The 18,722-nt window shown below is 43.5% G+C and overlaps 2 protein-coding genes across 2 annotated transcripts; one reads left to right on the top strand and one right to left on the bottom strand.

The window, feature by feature from the left end:
• Nucleotides 1-3,221: 3,221 nt before the first annotated feature.
• adamts13 (ADAM metallopeptidase with thrombospondin type 1 motif, 13) lies at nucleotides 3,222-12,595 on the top strand (the record flags this gene model as incomplete). Its single annotated transcript, XM_079269900.1, has 29 exons — nucleotides 3,222-3,299; nucleotides 3,575-3,629; nucleotides 3,752-3,885; nucleotides 4,446-4,529; nucleotides 4,704-4,828; nucleotides 4,917-5,063; nucleotides 5,484-5,618; nucleotides 5,764-5,914; nucleotides 6,022-6,126; nucleotides 6,232-6,383; nucleotides 6,497-6,560; nucleotides 6,889-7,015; nucleotides 7,100-7,248; nucleotides 7,361-7,481; nucleotides 7,587-7,667; nucleotides 7,755-7,936; nucleotides 8,040-8,196; nucleotides 8,678-8,807; nucleotides 8,890-9,069; nucleotides 9,186-9,384; nucleotides 9,462-9,564; nucleotides 9,643-9,772; nucleotides 9,934-10,113; nucleotides 10,200-10,404; nucleotides 10,902-11,169; nucleotides 11,252-11,395; nucleotides 11,497-11,676; nucleotides 12,180-12,355; nucleotides 12,440-12,595. The coding sequence occupies 29 exons, from the start codon at nucleotides 3,222-3,224 to the stop codon at nucleotides 12,593-12,595; spliced, it is 4,098 nt and encodes a 1,365-aa protein (XP_079126026.1).
• LOC306778411 (carnitine O-acetyltransferase-like) lies at nucleotides 12,563-18,343 on the bottom strand. Its single transcript, XM_079269901.1, has 14 exons — nucleotides 18,206-18,343; nucleotides 16,781-17,050; nucleotides 16,524-16,642; nucleotides 15,984-16,037; nucleotides 15,723-15,888; nucleotides 15,408-15,582; nucleotides 15,093-15,271; nucleotides 14,899-14,999; nucleotides 14,694-14,813; nucleotides 14,477-14,599; nucleotides 13,800-13,935; nucleotides 13,658-13,720; nucleotides 13,425-13,562; nucleotides 12,563-13,319 (listed from the first exon to the last, which is right to left on the bottom strand). Exons 1-14 carry the CDS (start codon nucleotides 18,230-18,232, stop codon nucleotides 13,104-13,106), a joined length of 1,887 nt encoding a protein of 628 aa, XP_079126027.1. The 5' UTR covers nucleotides 18,233-18,343; the 3' UTR covers nucleotides 12,563-13,103.
• Nucleotides 18,344-18,722: the final 379 nt, after the last annotated feature.

Here is an 18,722-nt window from a genome sequence, read left to right as displayed (position 1 = left end):
CCCACAAGGTCTTAACACAGACTGTCCCTGATGACATTATCTCCACACAATGGCATCATCAGTGTCATTTTCTCAGACCTTAAAAAGCTACAAAAGGCATTCTTCATCTGTCGTCGCAGGCTGAGTTGTACTCCACAGTACAATTAAACTGATGTGTCAGGTTTAAGAGTATTACGTAATTTAAGTTATTTCAGAGGTTTGCTGTAAATAATTGTGGTTGCCATTAGAAAAATCTATCAGGTATCTTGCAAGCCGACTGAAAGAGAAGTTTAAAGAGTGGGATATCAAATTGAGAAAGCAAAAATATTCAGGTTGAGTTTATCTAAACATAGCCTGCTATAATTACTGATTTGGAGAGCACAAGGCCAGCTGAAAAACATTGCAGCATGGGAATGAGGAAAAATGATTTCAGATACTACATCTGCTGAAGGAGAAGGAAAGTAATTCAGATTGGTTCAAAGCAACAGATGAATGTTCTGCAGTCTCCACAGGTATTGATTGCTCATTAGGCTACACGAGGAACGCAAGGACAAGTCATTTTCCCTCGAGTCTCATTGGTTACTCACGCGTACTCATGTTACTTGTGCTCGAGTCCAAACTTTGCAATCAGACCTTTTCATGTGCAGCATATTAAAATTCTGGTCCCATCAGCTGCATGCCGACAGATGTTCAGTAATAGCATTTGTCCACTAATAACTGCTACACGATCATTTTACAGCCCAACGGTCTGCCCAGTCATGGGAGGTCTGGATCCAATGTGGGCTGTGTGGCTTAGCCATCTTGGTATCCAGTGCCCTTCCCTGCAGTCCCTTATTACAGTCAACTGCAGTTATGATTAGAGAGAACAAGGCTGAGCACAGGAGAAAGAGGCCAGAACAAAATGAGGTAAATGCAATCATTTGCATCACCATGATATGCTGACATGTGCTAAAACAGCTGGGGGACTACTGGGAGGAAACCACTTCCTGGAAAATATCTGTATATTTTGCACTGAGTTTTGCATTACAGGATGGAAAGTCAACACCTGAGGGTTGACAATATACCACCAACACAATATTTGTCTTCATCAGCAGCAAACACACAAGAAGGTAGTAACATCTCCATCAGCAGGAGGAAGTATTCTTGAGTTTACTGGTTTTCTTATACAACCTGAAGACAGACATTCATACATAAACAAAGCAAGATAACGAGGGGAACATCCATACATTTGAAAAACGGATGTTTTGACCATTTGGTGGTGATATTTTTATGTAATGGCTGCAACTTCTATTCAACACCTGATCCATCACTCCAGCAGTTTTATAAATAGCCACATACCTAACAGAAATGCAGCTTCAATGAGTCACACATGAAAGGCGTGCTAGATTTAACCAAGACAATTGATATGTTGCAAGATAAGAAGAAGCAGTCTGTCACTCTGTGCTTAGAAAGCAAGATTTCTATGCCAGCTACTGAAATTAACATTTTTTTTATACTTTTCTTTCAAACCAGTAACATTCTAGCAGGATGCTTGTCCCCCATACATTATCTGAACAAAGAAAGTTTAAGTGATGAGCTGTCATGAAGAGGCAGGTGAACATTTATAGTTTTTGCCCACATGAATCATTCACAACAGTGTGACAGATGGAGGGACGACGGAGGGCAGCAGATGAACAAGAATCCTTTTATGTGCCTCTCTACTTAAATGCATCTCAAAATGAAACACTGAGACAAAAGGCTTCACAATAAAAAATGTAGTCTGTACAAAAGGTTATACAAAGTAGCATACAACTTGAAGGTTTTAAAGAATTTAAATTATAGATTAACAACAATGTAAGTATATTAAAAATAGAAAAGACGACAAAAATGTGGCCGTAACAGAGTAACTGAGATCAAAGGTTTTCAATTTATTCCATCGGCAACTTCCTCCTTCTTCAATAACCACAACCAAACAACACTTTCCCGAGGCGTCATCTGTACCCACTTGAGTATCCCATATGGCTAGATATGTATAATTTAGGACCATAAATATACAATCCCTACCCTCCTCTCAACAGACACGGGTAATGAGGATCCAACAACACTTATCACAGTCTGTTGTGCTCGATAAATCCAGCAGGACATTGAGGTTTTAGTGGAGCAGCGATGCTGGTGTAATGCCTGTGACACCCAGCTGTTAGTTCAGACGGACAACAGGCAGATCTCTGGCAGACTAACGGCAGATGGGGCTTGAATCCTATCTTTGTGGAGATAAACTACTCCCTGCTCGGGTGATGGAGAGGACATGGAGAGTGTGGTGAAACAACATTGGAATTTGTTTTCCTTAAAGGTGGAAATATTCTGGTTATTTATGAGCATTCATAATCATAGCAGGGGGGAAATGTTTCAAGCTGTAGGGCCCATTTTTACAGTATTTGTATCATCAAAAGCAAATAAAGAAGTAAAGTATAATGATATATTAAAAATAACTTCCCTGTCAACAAGTTATTAAAATGAAATCTCTACTAATCGTTTAATCTAGAGGGACTAGACCATCATCTGGCCCAGATTAAGGAATACAGAGAAAGTATTTCCACCATGACCCAAAGGATAAAGCTGGTCAGTTTAAGCTTTATTGTTTTTGTTTAATTGTTTCCACGATGAATCTTATGCCTTCGAAATAAATAAATGAGCTTTAGACAAGGTTTTGTGTCTGCCATGGACATAAGGGATGATAGTTACACTCTTGTGGAGGATGTGCTTCTGTTCCCTCCCAATTTCTTATACAGTCCAACCACAGGATCATGTCTGCCCTCTAATGGCTAAGACAAGAAACAGCACACAACATGATTTATGATACCGTAATTGAGATTAGTTCAGCAGTGATTGCAGCTGTGAAAGGACTAAATATAAATAGGGTTTGTATCCAAAAGTGGATTTTTAAAGACGATCTCTTATCATCAAAATGTTTTAAACAACAAAAAGTCTGACGGATTGTAATACTTTTCATTGTTCAGTTACGAAATGCAAGAATATACACATTAGTCATAGTACAAAAAAAGGAAAAACCCAACCAATGAGATCTGTCCTCTTGGCCCCAAAGGGGGTAAAAAGTAGCAAGTGACGTATGCCACCTATCAACTTTGTCCCTAATGTTGACATAAACACGTGTCACTCATCATACCCTGTCCTGCTGAAGAGGAGGCTCACATATTGTCCTGCTGTTAAAGCAGAGCAGGTAGACGCACAGGAAGACAGGAAACATGTTTTTTACGAGCGTGCTCTGTCTGCTGTCACTGTGGCCTGGCTTAGCCGCTCTAATGAGTTCTCCATTGGACGAGGTAGGTGGAAAGCTGTGGGTGAACAGGAGCACGGCGGTACATTGAACTCTTCAACTTTAAACTGTTTATCATCCTGTGAAAACCCACGACCAGCTGTCATAACTGGATTTACAGTCACTAAAAAACAAAAGCTCTGAACTACTTTTGTGTTTTCATCCAGTGTTTGGGCAGACGGATCTAAATTTGGTTACACGGGTTTGAAGATGTAGTTTCTAAAGAACCTACAAGTGGTGCTTAAAAATAACCTAAAAACGAACGTTTGTGTCCTCTTGAAGCATTTTCATCACTCCCCCAGTCAAAGAGACATAGTTTCATCTTCTGATGCCTCAGGTATGTCTCTCTATGGCTGAAATGTAAAATAATGCAACGCATAATGCAATGACTGTGTTCTCTCTGTGATACTGTAATTACTGGTGTTTGTCCATACCGTGTCTCCTTCTCCTTGCTGACAGTGAATGGGCGGCTGCGTCGCTGGGCTCAGATGCCTGATATCACACATCTGGAACTGCTGGTAGTGGTCGGGCCTGAGGTCCAGCAGGTCCACAAGCAGGACACAGAACGATACATCCTCACCAACCTCAACATTGTACGACTGAGCACAACAGCCGTTGCTTTCTACCGATAGCCGTTTCTATGCCTTAAATACATGTATGGGGAAATGTGCACAGCAGGAAAGAGTCCCGAATGTTTAACTCAAGTAAAATGTATTTATGCAAAAAGGGGAAATTAATTGTAAAATGTACTACGTTTATGTTACTGCCTTACATATTTGAAAGGGCAAACAAATATTTATATCTATCAAATCAAATAATGTATTTCGGCTACAAAATGACTATACTTGAAAAAGTACACACACACACACACACACACACACACACACAAAAAAAACGAATTTGTTAAGAGAGTACATGTAATTTGTTACTTCCACCCCTGAGTAGAACAAACCTAAACCTACATAATTTATACCACTGTTAGGCTGAATATAGATCAATGAATGAATGATGAGGAGAAATATCAGTTCAGGTGTTGAAATGTTTACATAGCCAGACGTTTAAAGTGCACTGCTATACTATAGTCCCATTACCCTCTGAGCATCCTGCTGAAAGACTGTGTATTCATCTGACTTTTTTTCCAATTTCCACCCAGGCCTCAGAGCTGTTGAGAGACATGGCCCTCGGTGCCAATATGAGGGTGCACCTGGTCCGCATGATCATCCTGTCAGAGCCAGAGGTAGCTGGCTCCCTGTTATAAGCTCAATGAATCAAGTAGTAGCTACATGATGTGTACCTTTCATGTTATCCAGGCTGACTTTAAGTGCGAGCAATGGTAAAAATGAGCATAAATTCAGCGTCTTTATGTTTTATTATCACCACCTTTCTTTTGTTATTGTGGTCACTCTTCCAGCCAGAGATCCAAATGTCTCCCAACATCACCTCCTCTCTCAGAAGTGTGTGTGACTGGGGCCGAAGGATAAACCCCTCAAACGATACAGACCCACTACACGCTGATCTTCTGTTGTACATTACACGGTGTGTTGCATGTAGCTGGCTGTATTGAGAGAAGATGTGCTCTTGATATTTTACGAAGCCATGTTTTATGTCTAACCATCACTAACAGGTACGACCTGGTGTTGCCCGATGGGAACAATCAGGTCAGGGGTGTAGCGCAGCTGGGTGGGGCTTGCTCCAGTGAATGGAGCTGTGTGATCACAGAGGACACGGGCTTTGACCTGGGGATCACCATCACTCATGAGATTGGCCACAGGTAAAGCAGAGTCACACACATGATCATCAGGGAATCTGCAATATCTACAATATAGGTTTTAAGTTTACATCACAGCTATTACATCTTATTAGGTAACACTTTATTTTGAAGGTCTGTAAAAGAAGAGACAGTATTCAATTGGTACACTTTCAATTAATTAATTCAACATAATTGCTGCCTTGAACTTGATTAGTCTTTAAGTCGGTTCACATCAAGTTAGATAAACATGCAACGATGTAATATTTGATGACAGGCAAACATACAATTACACATATATCTCCAACAATAGATATATAATGAATTCATGTTACTTTTGTTTTTAAAGTTTTTCCTTCGAGGACATTCCTATTTTCCTTATAATTAGCATACTCGATAATATAGGTGTGTTCTAATTGAAGATGTCAATTTTCTTTTACCCAGTTTTGGAATCAACCATGACGGAGTCGGAAACACCTGCGGCAGGAGTGGGTTCATGATGGCCTCCGATGGCGGCTACAACAGTGTGGATCTGACCTGGTCTCCCTGCAGCAGACAGCAGCTGCTCACATTCTTCAGGTGGGTCAACCAGTTCAGAGCAGCTGTGCTGGGAAGTGCCTCTCATTCACCATGCAGACCTGGGACTCGTTTATAAGATTATTAGACACAAATCTGCCACAGTCTGGACATGATAATGAGATGTCACTTGTACTCATGTTCCCAGTGAAGGTAAAGCTGAGTGTGTAAAGGACCTGCCTGCACTGGAAGGCTCCCTACAAGACTGGAAGCCTGGTCTATACTACGGAGTTGATGACCAGTGCCGTATAGCCTTTGGTAGCACTGCAAGAGCCTGCTCTTTCACCAATCCTGACCTGGTTAGTCACCTGTAATAGCAGCTTGATGTCACCAGGTGGCATTTCACATCAAAAATAAACACACCACCACCCAATTGTTAGTCCTTTTTGGTCTTCTTTTCCATCAGCCAGCCTGTCGTGTCCTGTCCTGTCACATTAACCCTGATGATAACAGCTCCTGCAAACGTCTCCTCGTCCCACTGCTGGACGGGACAGAGTGTGCACCTTATCAGGTACTGCTCTGTTATTAGTGAGTCATTTCGGTGCAACCCTTCTCCCATTGAACCAAAGAGTAGGCCCATGCATGCTTGTTCATGAGGTGCATTCCTCTCCTCCAGTGGTGTCTGAAGGGGCGTTGCGTTTCCTTAGATGAGCTCAGCTCTTCTGTGGTGGTTCATGGCTCCTGGTCCAGCTGGTCTGAGTTCTCCCCTTGCTCACGGACATGTGGAGGGGGAGTCACTCACCGCACACGGAAATGCAATAACCCAAGGTAACAAATGTGATGCAAGCATCAGTCATAGCCGGAGCTGACCATCCCGTGTACTTTATGTGATGTTGATGTTTGAAAGTGAACAGCTTATTGTATCATGTCTCATTTTTCAGACCTGCTTTTGGAGGGAATGATTGTGAGGAATCGGATATTGAGGCTGAACTTTGTCACCAGCAAGTACGTACTGAGTTTCTGACTATTTACATTGGGCCTCCATACAGTAGGTCAACACTATTTACTCAGTGGATCACTGTACCCAAAATCGTCCCACTGTTTGTTGATCTTTTGTTAGCAGTTTGCAGCCTGTGCCCCCATAACAAGCCTCCAAAAAACACAAGTACTGATGAGACAACTTGGAGAATTAGAGGCAAAGTAATTGAGCTGGGCTCAAAGTGATATTGACACGAATACCTCTATAGTGGTTTGAGGGTTGAAAAGGCAAACAGACATCATTATCAAGGAAGAAAACATGCTTTTCTTTGTCATACCACACATGTTGTTGCAGCCATGTGAGCACACTCAGCTGGATTTCATGGCAGAGCAGTGTTCCCAAACAGACCTCCACCCCCTCTACCTGTTACCAAACACTGCCACTTTCTACACCTGGATCCCTGCTGTAGGTTTTGCACAAGGTGGGCCTGAATATTTATTTTTCCCCATGTCAAGAAACAAAACTAAACATTTGTTTTAATGTGAACTCTTCTCAACATAACCAGGGGATGAGCAGTGCAGATATGTGTGCCAGTCAAGAGGAGAAAACTTCATAGTGAGCCGCGGCTCTCAGTTTGTTGATGGGACTCGCTGTGAGTCAGACAGCCCGCCTCACTTTGGATCCACAGCTGCTTGCTTAAGAGGGAAATGCCAGGTAAAAAAATACTGAGTAGATGACAAAGCAGATGCAATCTTACTCCTTCACACTTTATTTTTTTCGCAGTCAATCTAACAGCTTTTTAAATGCACTGTTTGTCTCTGACCAGCTGTTTGGCTGTGATGGTATGCTGCAATCTGGGAAAGTGAGGGATGTGTGCGGGGTGTGTGGTGGAGATGCATCATCCTGCACTCTGACCTCTGACTCCTACACGGGCGGTCAGGCCAGAGGTAACAAACAACAGTGTCCAGCTAATGAACACATTCAATGAATAGAGAACTAATTTGGTAATCTCATTTAAGTAAGACATTTTTTCTTATTTCTTTCTTATTCAGAGTATACCACTTTCCTGTCTCTGCCAGTGAATGCCACGCAGGTTCATATTGTCAACCGGGCACCTCTCTTCACTCACATGGGTGAGCCTCATCCCTTTACATGAGATTTCTACACCAGGATTAACAGGTACTAAAACTGGGAATTGTTTTTGCCGTTTATGTCTCCAGCTGTAATGGTTGGGGATCGGTACATTGTTTCCGGGATGGGCAGCATGGCACTGACTACGACGCACCCTTCCCCGCTGGATGATAACCGCCTAGAGTACCACCTCCACCTGACCCCTGACCTTTTGCCCGAGATGGAAGAGCTGCTGTTGCCAGGACCGCTGTCAGACGAAATAAGAGTACAGGTCAGGAGAGGAAAACATTCAACAACGTTAAGAAAGAAACACTTGCAGGACTAAAATGGGGGAAAAAACTTTGTGTTCAACATCTGAGTGTTTTTCTTTAAAGGTCTATCGCAAATATGGAAAAGAATACGGAGAGAAGACTAATCCAAACATTAGCTACCATTTCTATGTACCTATCAGAAACAGGGATTTGACAGACATCTCACCTAACGGGAAGTGGGCTGTCTTCACAACACCCTGCTCTGTCTCCTGTGGATCAGGTAACGAACAGTTAATCACGAGTCCGATTGAAAAGCACCAAAAGAAAACCGGCATAACAATGTATTCGATGATAGATGTCATTATGAATTCACAGGCTGATTGCACATGATAGTCTTCGCTCTCTTGTTTTAGGAGCCGATGGGTTTTTACAAATGAGACGAGGCATTCGTATGATAATGTGCAGCAGAATTGACCTTTTCGAGCCAGCTTTTATCCCACACTTACAGTGTCTGTCTATTATACGGACAGGCAGTGGTGAATATGCCAAATTCATTTGTCATTGTTCTGATCGCACATGTTTTCAGAAGCAAATACCAGAAAATGTCAACTGAACTGATTAACTAAATGGTCACATACAATACAACGGATGCAATAATATGAAACATTGTAGGTTAAAAAATCCCCCTTAATCTTGCAAACTTCATTGAAGGTGTTCATGAAGCAATTCCTTCTTTCTACACATATTAACTTTCTTAACAGGTGTACAGAAGCATGTGTATGTCTGTGTAGATGAAGACACCAACAACCATTTGGAGGAACACAATTGTGAAACACCTCCTCCACCCGTACCGCTCCGCACAACCTGTCAGCTGCCCCGCTGTCCCCCCAGGTTTGGTTCATACTCAACAATGTTTTATGTCCTTCTGTGCTCAGCACAAATGGTTGAACATTAATAATTGACTGTTTTACAGCTGGGACACGGGGACGTTTGGGTCTTGTAGTGCCTCCTGTGGTGGAGGAGAGAGAGTGCGTCCCGTAAGATGTGTTCAGATACATGGAGCCAATGTGGTAAAGGTTTCAGACTCTGAATGCCCACCTGATACGGCTCCAGATACTGTTGAAAAATGTAACCTGCAACACTGTCCTGCTAGGTATGAAGTCTACACTGTACTGTTGATCATTATGTTCATGGGTCAAATAACGTCATATGAAGGCTTTCCGGTGTTTGCTTTTTTAAAAAGAGAAATCCATTGATGTGTGTTTGCAGATGGCGAGTGTCAGAGCCAGGGGAGTGCTCAGCACTGTGCGGGCCAGGAGAAGCAAAACGCAACGTGTCATGTGTCCGGCCAGAAGATGGTCAAGATGTTGAAGTGGATCAAAGTGTTTGTTCTTTGCAGATTAAACCGACTGATTCTGTGCCCTGTGTGGTAGATGTGTGTCCCATTGGATGGCAATCTAAGGGAGAGGTAAAGTAGAACATGACTAAAATCTCTCTCTTATTTCAAAAGGTGAAGGGTGTCTAAACATTGTCTTTCTTGACCAGGAACAACTCGTACTAAAGTCTGGTGTGTCGCCACGCTCTAAACAGGCTCCTGTGTATGTCTGGAGTCCTGTTATCAGCCAGTGCTCAAAGACCTGTCATAACGGTAAGTGAAACCTGTGCTCACCGTCACTCAGAAACAGCCTCATCAGATAAGGTCAACCAAAGCTTGATGCTTGTGTAGGAACCCTGCGGGTCTGGTTCTCCTGTGTGGACCACCAGACCAGACTCAGGGTGACGGACATCCACTGCGATGCTTCTACCAAACCTCCTCCTCAGTCTGAGACCTGCAACACATTTCCCTGCCCCCCCAGGTGAGACACTATACTTGACATCCACATGCAGTATTTATGTATCATATAATGAAGTGAATCTCATGTGTGTCTTCAGTATGTAGTCTGCTGTGTATCCATGTTAGAGAAAGAAATGATGTTTAAAATAGGGACAGCAGCAAAATGTCTTTTGTAACAACCAGGTGGCGGTCTAAGCAAGGAGTCTGCAGTGTAACGTGTGGAGGAGGGGTGGCCAACAGGGTGCTGTACTGTGCTGTAGAAACAGAAGGGGAGGAGGAGGAGGTGGTGGAGGATTCAGAGTGCAGTGTGTTTCTCAAACCCACAGCAGTGGTTTCATGTAACGACCACAGCTGCCCAGCAAGGTGAATCACACACAAACACACATCGTCTAAATATGTATCTTTTTTTTGCAAAGGCAAAATTATTTTAAATACTGCCATTCATCCAGGTGGAAGGTATTCAGCGCGTCGCCCTGCTCGGCGTCCTGTGATTTGGGCGTAGCTCAGAGGACTGTGTCTTGTGTCCAATTTGTTCACGGCAAGGAGAGTGTGGTGCCGGAGGAAAGCTGTCATGCAGCTGTGAAACCAGCCACCACAGTGCCCTGCCTGGTGCAGATCTGCACCTTCAGATGGGAGGTGAAACCATGGAGCCAGGTACATGGACTGGACTGTGAAGACGAGATTAGACTCAAGATGAAACAATCAGTTGATCAGCCATCAAGTCAATTGACATAACATGAATGGGACTTTTTGACCGATTCATTTTTTATTTTTGATCTATTAATTATCTAAATTATTTTTCAAGCAGAAATAATAATCTATTTTAAAAGACCGTGCAAGACTTTTCAAATCAGTCTGCACTTAAACTGCATGACCATGAAATAATATTGCAACACCAAATGATTTTCATATTGTATGGAAATAACTAATAACCAATTGAATGGAATTGTCGGGGAAAAAACATCCAAATCTTAAAATCTGTGCATTGAAAATGCAGAATATGAATAGCTGCCTATTATAGAAATGTACTAGCAAACACAGTGGTATGGCCCTTTAAGAGCAATTTCTTTCCCAGGACACAGAACTCCTCTTCTTGTTCCCAGTCATGTTCATGTGAATCAGGTTTTTTTTGTGATATCTTGCCAATCCAGTGTTCAGTACCATGTGGATACGGGATCCAGTCCAGAGCCGTGCCCTGCATGGGCCCCTCTACGGCGGAGCCCCTCAGCCCTCCGTTTTGTATGCACATGCCTAAACCCATAACCATCCAGGGCTGCTATTTGGGCGGCTGCGTTCTGCCCACCTCAGATGTCACCACTAAAGTTACGCCACAGCACCCATTGGACCGTCTTTCACCAAGTCCAACAGAGCCAATCCCCGTTCCACGTTCCACAGCAACAATCCCAGCACCTAAACCCAGTGAGTACACATAATCTACCTGTTCTCAGTGAGCGCTGCAGGCAGCTGCAGGAGTATCATTACAGTGTCTGCTTTTGACCAGGTGCATGTGGACAGCTACTCCTGGAGGAATCCGGCACGGTGGATTTGAAAGACGTGACCGGCCGCTGCACAGTATCCATAGGTCGACCCCTTGATGAGGTCATTCACATTAAAGTGGAATCTGGCTCTTTGAACTGCAGAAAAAGTAAGTTTTATCGACTCGATAAAAGGATGATATGTCCTATGTCGTGACTATTGCAGCTAAATAAACGACTGTCACTCTGTGAATGTCTTTTTTTTTTACAGAGGAATCTGTTGCATTTTTTGACCGACTGGTACTTGTGAAGAAGTGCGAGCGGGTAGCGGGTAGCGAACTGACAACCAGAACCAACATCCTGCTGGTGCGTCAAAAACTGCTGACCCCCGGGAACGGGGTTGTGTTTACCTACAATTCACAGAAAAACACAAAGAAGAGCCACCATCAGGGTAAGAGTGCTTGTGTGTTCAGCACGATTCCTTTTCCTTTTCCGTTATTTTAAAAGGAGGCGTTACTTGCTTTTTGGAATAGTTGCAGCTACAAGTCAATTGAGCCCAATGTTGCAACACAAAGGTTGAAAACTAGAACTAGAGAGAGTACGCAATATGGTGAACACTTGCACAGTCTAATGCAATCCAATACAAAAGCCCTGCAATAAGTACAGTGAAGCTGAAAATATCGTAATAACAATATAATACAGCGGCAAAGGTTTGTGTTGTATTGTGCTTCTATTGTGTCCTCTCACCTCCCCTATGGATTTTGAAGTGTTAACCTTTTAGCACTTTTAACTGCCTGAAGAATGACTTGAACCAGCACCTGACACAGTCTCAACTAAAACTCACATCTTTGTGCTTCTCAAATGGACGACTCACAGCCTGGCCATTGCATTGGACTTGACAGGTGTTCATAATATTTTGTTGAGATGAAATGTATTCTGGCTTTTGCCCCACAGATTGTGACATTCAGCTGTTTTCGCCAACCGGTGTCTTTGAGAATCCAACAACGTCCAACACCAACCACAGCTGTCGAGTGCTCATCAACGCCCCTCCCTCAGTGAAGATCAGAATCCAAGCGCTACACATCGGAGCAGTGTTCAACGCCACCAACTCCCAGTCTACATACATGATGGTGCGGACATGTTTTGTTTGCTATTGTTTCACAATTGTTTGTATGTTACAGTATAATAACGACTGCCTTGTGTTACTTGCTCAGATCCGGGACATGGACGTCTTAGCGACCAACGTGTTTAAAGGCCGACAGCTGTTTCAGTGGCACTCCTCTGGCAATATGGCTGAGATTGAATTTCATGGAGAATACCTGCATTCCAAAGGGAGCTTCAGAGCCGAATATTCCTTTATTCGTCTTTGATAATAAATATTAACTATTATTGTATGAGGACTTTCGGAATTTACATTCAGCATTTCTTTCGTTTACAATCCTCACATATTCTATCAACAAATATTAACTTCTATTGTGTTCGTGGAAAGACTTAAAAAAAAAAACACATTCTCTTGTTTTGTTTTCATTTGTGGTAATTATTTTGACCCGAAATAACTAATAAACAAACTAAACCAAAGTCAAGCGAGGACAGTGTTATTTTAAAGACTGCACTAGAGACTTGTAAAGTATAAATATTCTACCATTACAATCAACCAATTATCTTAATTCAAAATGAGGTAAAACACAATGTATTCAAATGTAGAATTTCCATTTTGAAGAATGACTTCACATCACAAAGGCAGTCACGCATCGCACTTCCCACAACCCTTTCGATAACAGGTCCCCCCCCCTCAGCTCCAGCACATTCAGTACATTCAGTTCCAGCTCCCGCACAGCCCGCCAGCACAAACGCACCACGCCAGGCCCCGGTGTGGGATCACTGCTCGGCTGTAGCTGTGTCTTCCAGGAGAGCTCTCATGTCCAACAGAGCATCCTCTACAGCCTGGGCAAACTTGGCCGCGTTCGTCTCGTCACAGCTGTTGAAGGCCGTGATGGCGATGTTGATGTGCTCATCCATGGGATTGTAACACACTCCATAGCCATCTGGCACCATTGGACCGAAGCACATCACACAGTCTGTCTTGGAGCCAACCTGGACACGGAGACGGGAAAGATGAGGGCAAGCAAACAAACACGACGACAAACAATCATTTGCTCGGTAATAATAGACTGTTGGTTTTCTTAGGTACAGATGTACCTGGCTGGTGGAGAGATTATAATGCTGAGCCACGGCAAACGAGGTATCCATGAATATCTCAGGCATGGAGGTCAGCTCGGCAATACTCAGCATCTTCAGCCCGAGGAGGTGTCTGTCGATGGCTTGTCCGTGAATTGCCTGAAATAGAGTTGAATGTGTAGCGCTGTCATTAATCAGATGATGAATTGAAAAACTAAGATTTTTTTTATATGTTGATAAACTCCAGTTCTCACTTTGTACATGTTGTCCTTATGTGTCCGAGCGGCCGCCTGCAGCAGCGCCAGCCTCTCTGTGTTCTGTTGACAGGATGTTCTGTTCAGTCAGACGGCTTCATATTCAATACATTTATTGAGAATTCTGGTGGTTCGACTGTACCTGTTTGGCCGGGTCTTGCAGTGCCTGGACAAATTTAAACGAGTCTGTAGTAGTTGCACGAATTGCATCTGTTCGCCCATATTTAAACATCCGTAGCGATGCGCTCTCATAGGTGGAGCAGCAAATATCATACATCCTGGGATTCAAAAACAGGACAGAATATTTGATGTAATACATAAAAGGGGACATATCATGCTCATTTTCAGGTTCATACCCGTATTTTGGAGTTTCTACTAAAACATGATTATATGCCTGAATATACCTGTATATCACCCTCTGTCTGATTTTAGCACCTGTCTTATTGAACCCCCCTGATAAACCCAGTCTGTTCTGATTGGCTTGCGAGAAAAATATGGCGCACCTTTGCGAAGTTATTTCTCAAGCCGAGGGTGGAGATACTCTATGAGTGTGTGTGTGTGTGTGTGTGAGTCTGTATGTTCTAATGAGCCTGCAAGTACGATAGGATGGGAAGCCAGTTCTGAATGGCTTGTTGAATCACATGTTTTCTGATCTAGGCAGCCCACAAACAACTGACTGCGTTGTCCTATTTCACAGTTTGTGGGTCGGAAGGCACACCAGATATCCAAATGTGTGTGCACAAGCACTGAAAAAGTGTGTTTGTTTCGTGATGTGTCCCTTTAATGTTCATGACCAGCATTTGAAAAGGGATTTCTTACCTGAAGTAGGCCAGTTGAAGAGCCATTTGCACAAAGGCATCTGGACTCAGCTTGTGTTTTTGTGGCAGTTTTCTTCCAAAATGAGAAAACATGAGCACCTTCACATCCAAGTCATGAACCATTCTGATGAAACAAAGATAAAAGTGAGTGAAACTAAATGACTGACATCAAAGATGAGACAATAACAATAACAATCATATAACTGCACTTTACATACATGTTCATATTTTGTTTGGCGTTCTCAATGTCTCTCTTGACCTCAGGTGTGATGTTGAAACGTAGTTTCAGAGGCATGGGCAGGGGAACCATGGGAGTGCGAACTATTTCACTCCTCGACCTGTTGAGAACATATGAAACATTTTGTCCGTTTGAGTTCATTCAAAAAACGTCTGACTCTCATCTAAGAATTGAAGGAAACTTACATGTATCGGACAACGAAATCGATGAGGAACACAATGGGTGGACCCTCAGCGGGTGAGTGTTCGTACACGAGTCCACTTGTGCCGTCTTCACCAACAATGAACTGAGGAGGATTGGCAAGCAACATTCAAATTCTCACCCATTACCACAGTGCAGCTGATCATTTTGAATGTCAAGTCATTTGTCTCACACTCGCCTGTAATGTCTTGTCAAACCAGCGGTTGCCGCTGTTCCAGCGAGCTCCGCCTCCATGCAGCATCTGGGCAGCCACGCGGCTCCGATACAGCTCGTCTGACACCCGCGGCATCGGAGCGTCCAGACAAACCGTGAAGATGCTTTTCTGGATGGCACGGACCGACTCCTTATTTGTTTTATCTGAGGAGATAAACATTTTCCGTAACACATTTTCTCTCAAATACTCTCAAAGACTTGATTTATTCTCAATAAAAAATACAAATCTATCGATACACAGCGTTTCACAGGCTCTTGAAGTTTTGGTTTCTCTGCTCACCCTTAATCAGATTGTTATAGGCTTTTCCCCAGGTGTTGCGGTGCTGTGATGTGAGGATGCCAATAGGCTCCTTGTTAGTCTGCAAAGAGGAGTTCCAGATCTTCTCCAACTGCATGTAAATCTGGTCTACGGTCAGCGGGGTGCCATCGCTGTGGTACACATCCAGGACAAAGAACTGGGGGGGGGGGGGGGGGGGAGACCAGGTCAGGTTAATTCCGCCATAGATCCAGTGTTTCTTTAGCCACTGGACCAGTGATGATTATATTCCAAAATGAGTTGCAAGAAGGAGAAGAACAACAGAGCAATCTAGAGTACCTGGAAGTTGTGGACCACAGCGATATGAGTGAGAGGTGTTTTCCCGATGCTGTGATTGACAACAGTGTCTCTCTTTGGACCAGGGATACGACAGGAGGACAGGATCTGGTAATACTGGTCCATACACAGCGGCTTCCCACTCAGGTACTCTATAGGCAGGGTGTCACTACGACACAGCAGCTCACATTATACATCTGAAGTGGTGATAAGGAGCTCTCTGATCAGCAGTCTGATATTTGCATTCGTTTCAGGCAAACTCACGTGTCAATCATTTTTTTAAACTCCAAAACTCCTGCAATCAGCTTGGCAGCAAACCTGCGCAGAAGACGTCATTGTGTTACTGACAAACGTATGTTGATTGTGAACATCAATTATCAGCAGTTAGCTCTGAATGGAGACATTTACAAGTACATGTCATTCCATATGACCGACTAGTGTCACTGGCTGACAAATTGTGGGCCTACTGTACCTGGCTCGTCCTAAACTCAGCCATTGGCTTCACTGGAGTATTTCTCTTCGGGGCCACTGTGTCCATGGCATATCCCATAGGTCACGGTAGACAAAAACAGCTGAGCAATGCTATGAGCGGCTAAAGGGCTTTAAATAGCCAGCATGTGGAGGGAATCCTGCGCAAAGGTCGGCTTGAAACTCCAGTTTCATACGAGCCTGTTTACACTGCACTTCAACACAATGGAAATCATTTTTTTGGAAACAACTGTGTGCATAGAATAAGACCCTTTGATTTGTTTTAAGGCAAACAGCTTAGTTACTGTGGTTTTGCAGTGGATCCTGGTTTCTCACCTCATCTGTCCTTGTCGATCGTGGAAGTGCATGCGAGGCAGGACAACCCCGGGGCTGGTGTAGACCGCCACCGGCATACGGCAGTCGAGATAGGCTGACTGCATCCACCATTCTGACAACTAAAATAAGCAGTGGTCAGAAAGCAGAATAAAAAAATGCTTCTTTACAGTTCTCCATTGCTTGTTTAGACTGCAGCCGTCAGACATATAGATGTCTTATACACCAAAAGATTCAGCTAAATACTCCCGGATATCTACCCAGTTGTCTGTCTTGTGTGCCCGTCGCTCCAGGCCTTTCTGCAGCCTTTCCCCAACACCACCCGTGAGAAACTCCTTCACCAGCTGCCGGGTGTGTTCCAGCTCCTCCTCGCTGACGATGGGCTCCAGAGCAGCCAGGTACTGCTCACATGTCTGCTTCAAGGGCGGCACGGGCAGCTTAGGCAAACCCTCCTGGTGCACCAGGGACCTCTCTGGGATCTGTGTTACTGGTCTGACCAGGCGACATGGCTTCACCAGGCCGGGCCGCAGCTGGAAGACACGGTCTTAATGAGCACAAACTCCCCTCATCCATAATGGTCAGAACTGCTCTTTGTTCAAATAGTTCAACTGCCCATGTGACCATACTGTAGACGTGCTGCCTTGATATAATCATCAAAGAGTTTGGTGACAATCTCTCTTGTTGAACCTTAACATTAATTGGACTAAAGCGTTGACTGATGCTGCCTCACAAATCCAGGTGTCAACATGTTGTAAAATATGAAGTGCATGCAATCAAAGCCTCAAATCGTAAATGACTCGATGGTTCCAAGTAAGAACAGGATTAAGTGTTGTGAACAACTTTTCTAATTATTTTCAAAAGGCACATACTTCACAGTGAGGTGATTTAAACTGTGAAAACTGACACCAAAACAACTGCAAAACAGCTAAACTCGTTATTTGGACCGAGTGGTGTCAGCTCTGCCAGGTTATAAATAGAAGAGTGGCACAGTTGAACCTTTGAAATGGTAGCTACATCACAACACACATGAGAGCAAGTTGTCTAGGCCTATCTGTGCCCTCGTGCTCACTGGTGGTGACCAATAGTTATCCGATATATTGATGATAAGATGATCCATTTATAAATGAGCGTTTATAAATTAAGCAACAGTGGGAATATTCAGAAATAATGATATAACTCATTCACATTAACGGGCTTCGTTTTCATCTGCGCCAAGTCTACGGGCGTACAATACAGAACTTCCGGTAGACGCTTTCAAAATAAAATTGACATGACGCCCGTGTGTTGCAGTGTTGTTGTTGTGTGTAGAGAATGAGGGGCAATACTGAAGAGGAATCTGTTGCCAATAAAACTATGTCGGCATACGCCACAAGTCGATGTAACGTTGTGCTATCAGCTAACCTTAAGCTAAGCTAATGTTATGCGTAACGCTAACGTTGAAATGCGGGGCTGCTAAATGAGGCTCTAAATCAACACTATTCCACAATAAATGTCGTACCAGGCCAGTAAACCCTAGTGAAACACGAGTTATATTTAACTTATATTGTCACCTTGTTGCTGTCCCGTACAGCGCCCCACCCCCGTCAGTCAGTCTGATGCCGTAAAGCTAAACGTACCGTTACTGCGTTTGTTGACACGCACTTAAAATACATGTCGTTAGGCTGAAAAAAAAGCAATAGACTCACCGCGGCCTTGACAAAAACACCCAACATCTTGTCAAACAGACGCGTTAAAGTATTTGGCTGTCCCGGGAATATAGCAGGGAGACCCTCGGGCAGTCATGTCTCAAGGACAAGCTCGGTGCGTATTCTCGGAGACCCGCCCCCTCCCCGGACCCACCGAGCCAACATAACTGCGAGCTCTCCACTGAAAGTCCTGTTTTTCTCCAAGTGGAGTGAGGCACAAGCGTGGCTGCCGTTTCCAAATATTGCACACAAAATCTTTCAGCTATGACAAGCTGCCTTATTTCATCATTGTATTTATTTTATGAGAAGAAAAATCCCGAATTGATTCCAGTAATCCATAATAATTATTAATGTGTATCTTCTAGTTTTAGTCAATGCATTGTCATGAAATACAGATAACCTGTATGACGTCCCACACGACTGGTAAGATGATAGCAACAGAAAAAAATACAAGGTCACTGTCACCCTAAATGTATCTATCATTAACCCACTCTTGTGTGCACATATCAAATGCATC

The sequence above is a fragment of the Melanostigma gelatinosum genome (genome assembly GCF_949748355.1).
Source record: "Melanostigma gelatinosum genome assembly, chromosome: 6".
NCBI lineage: Eukaryota > Metazoa > Chordata > Actinopteri > Perciformes > Zoarcidae > Melanostigma > Melanostigma gelatinosum.
This window is presented reverse-complemented; position numbering and strand designations above follow the sequence as displayed.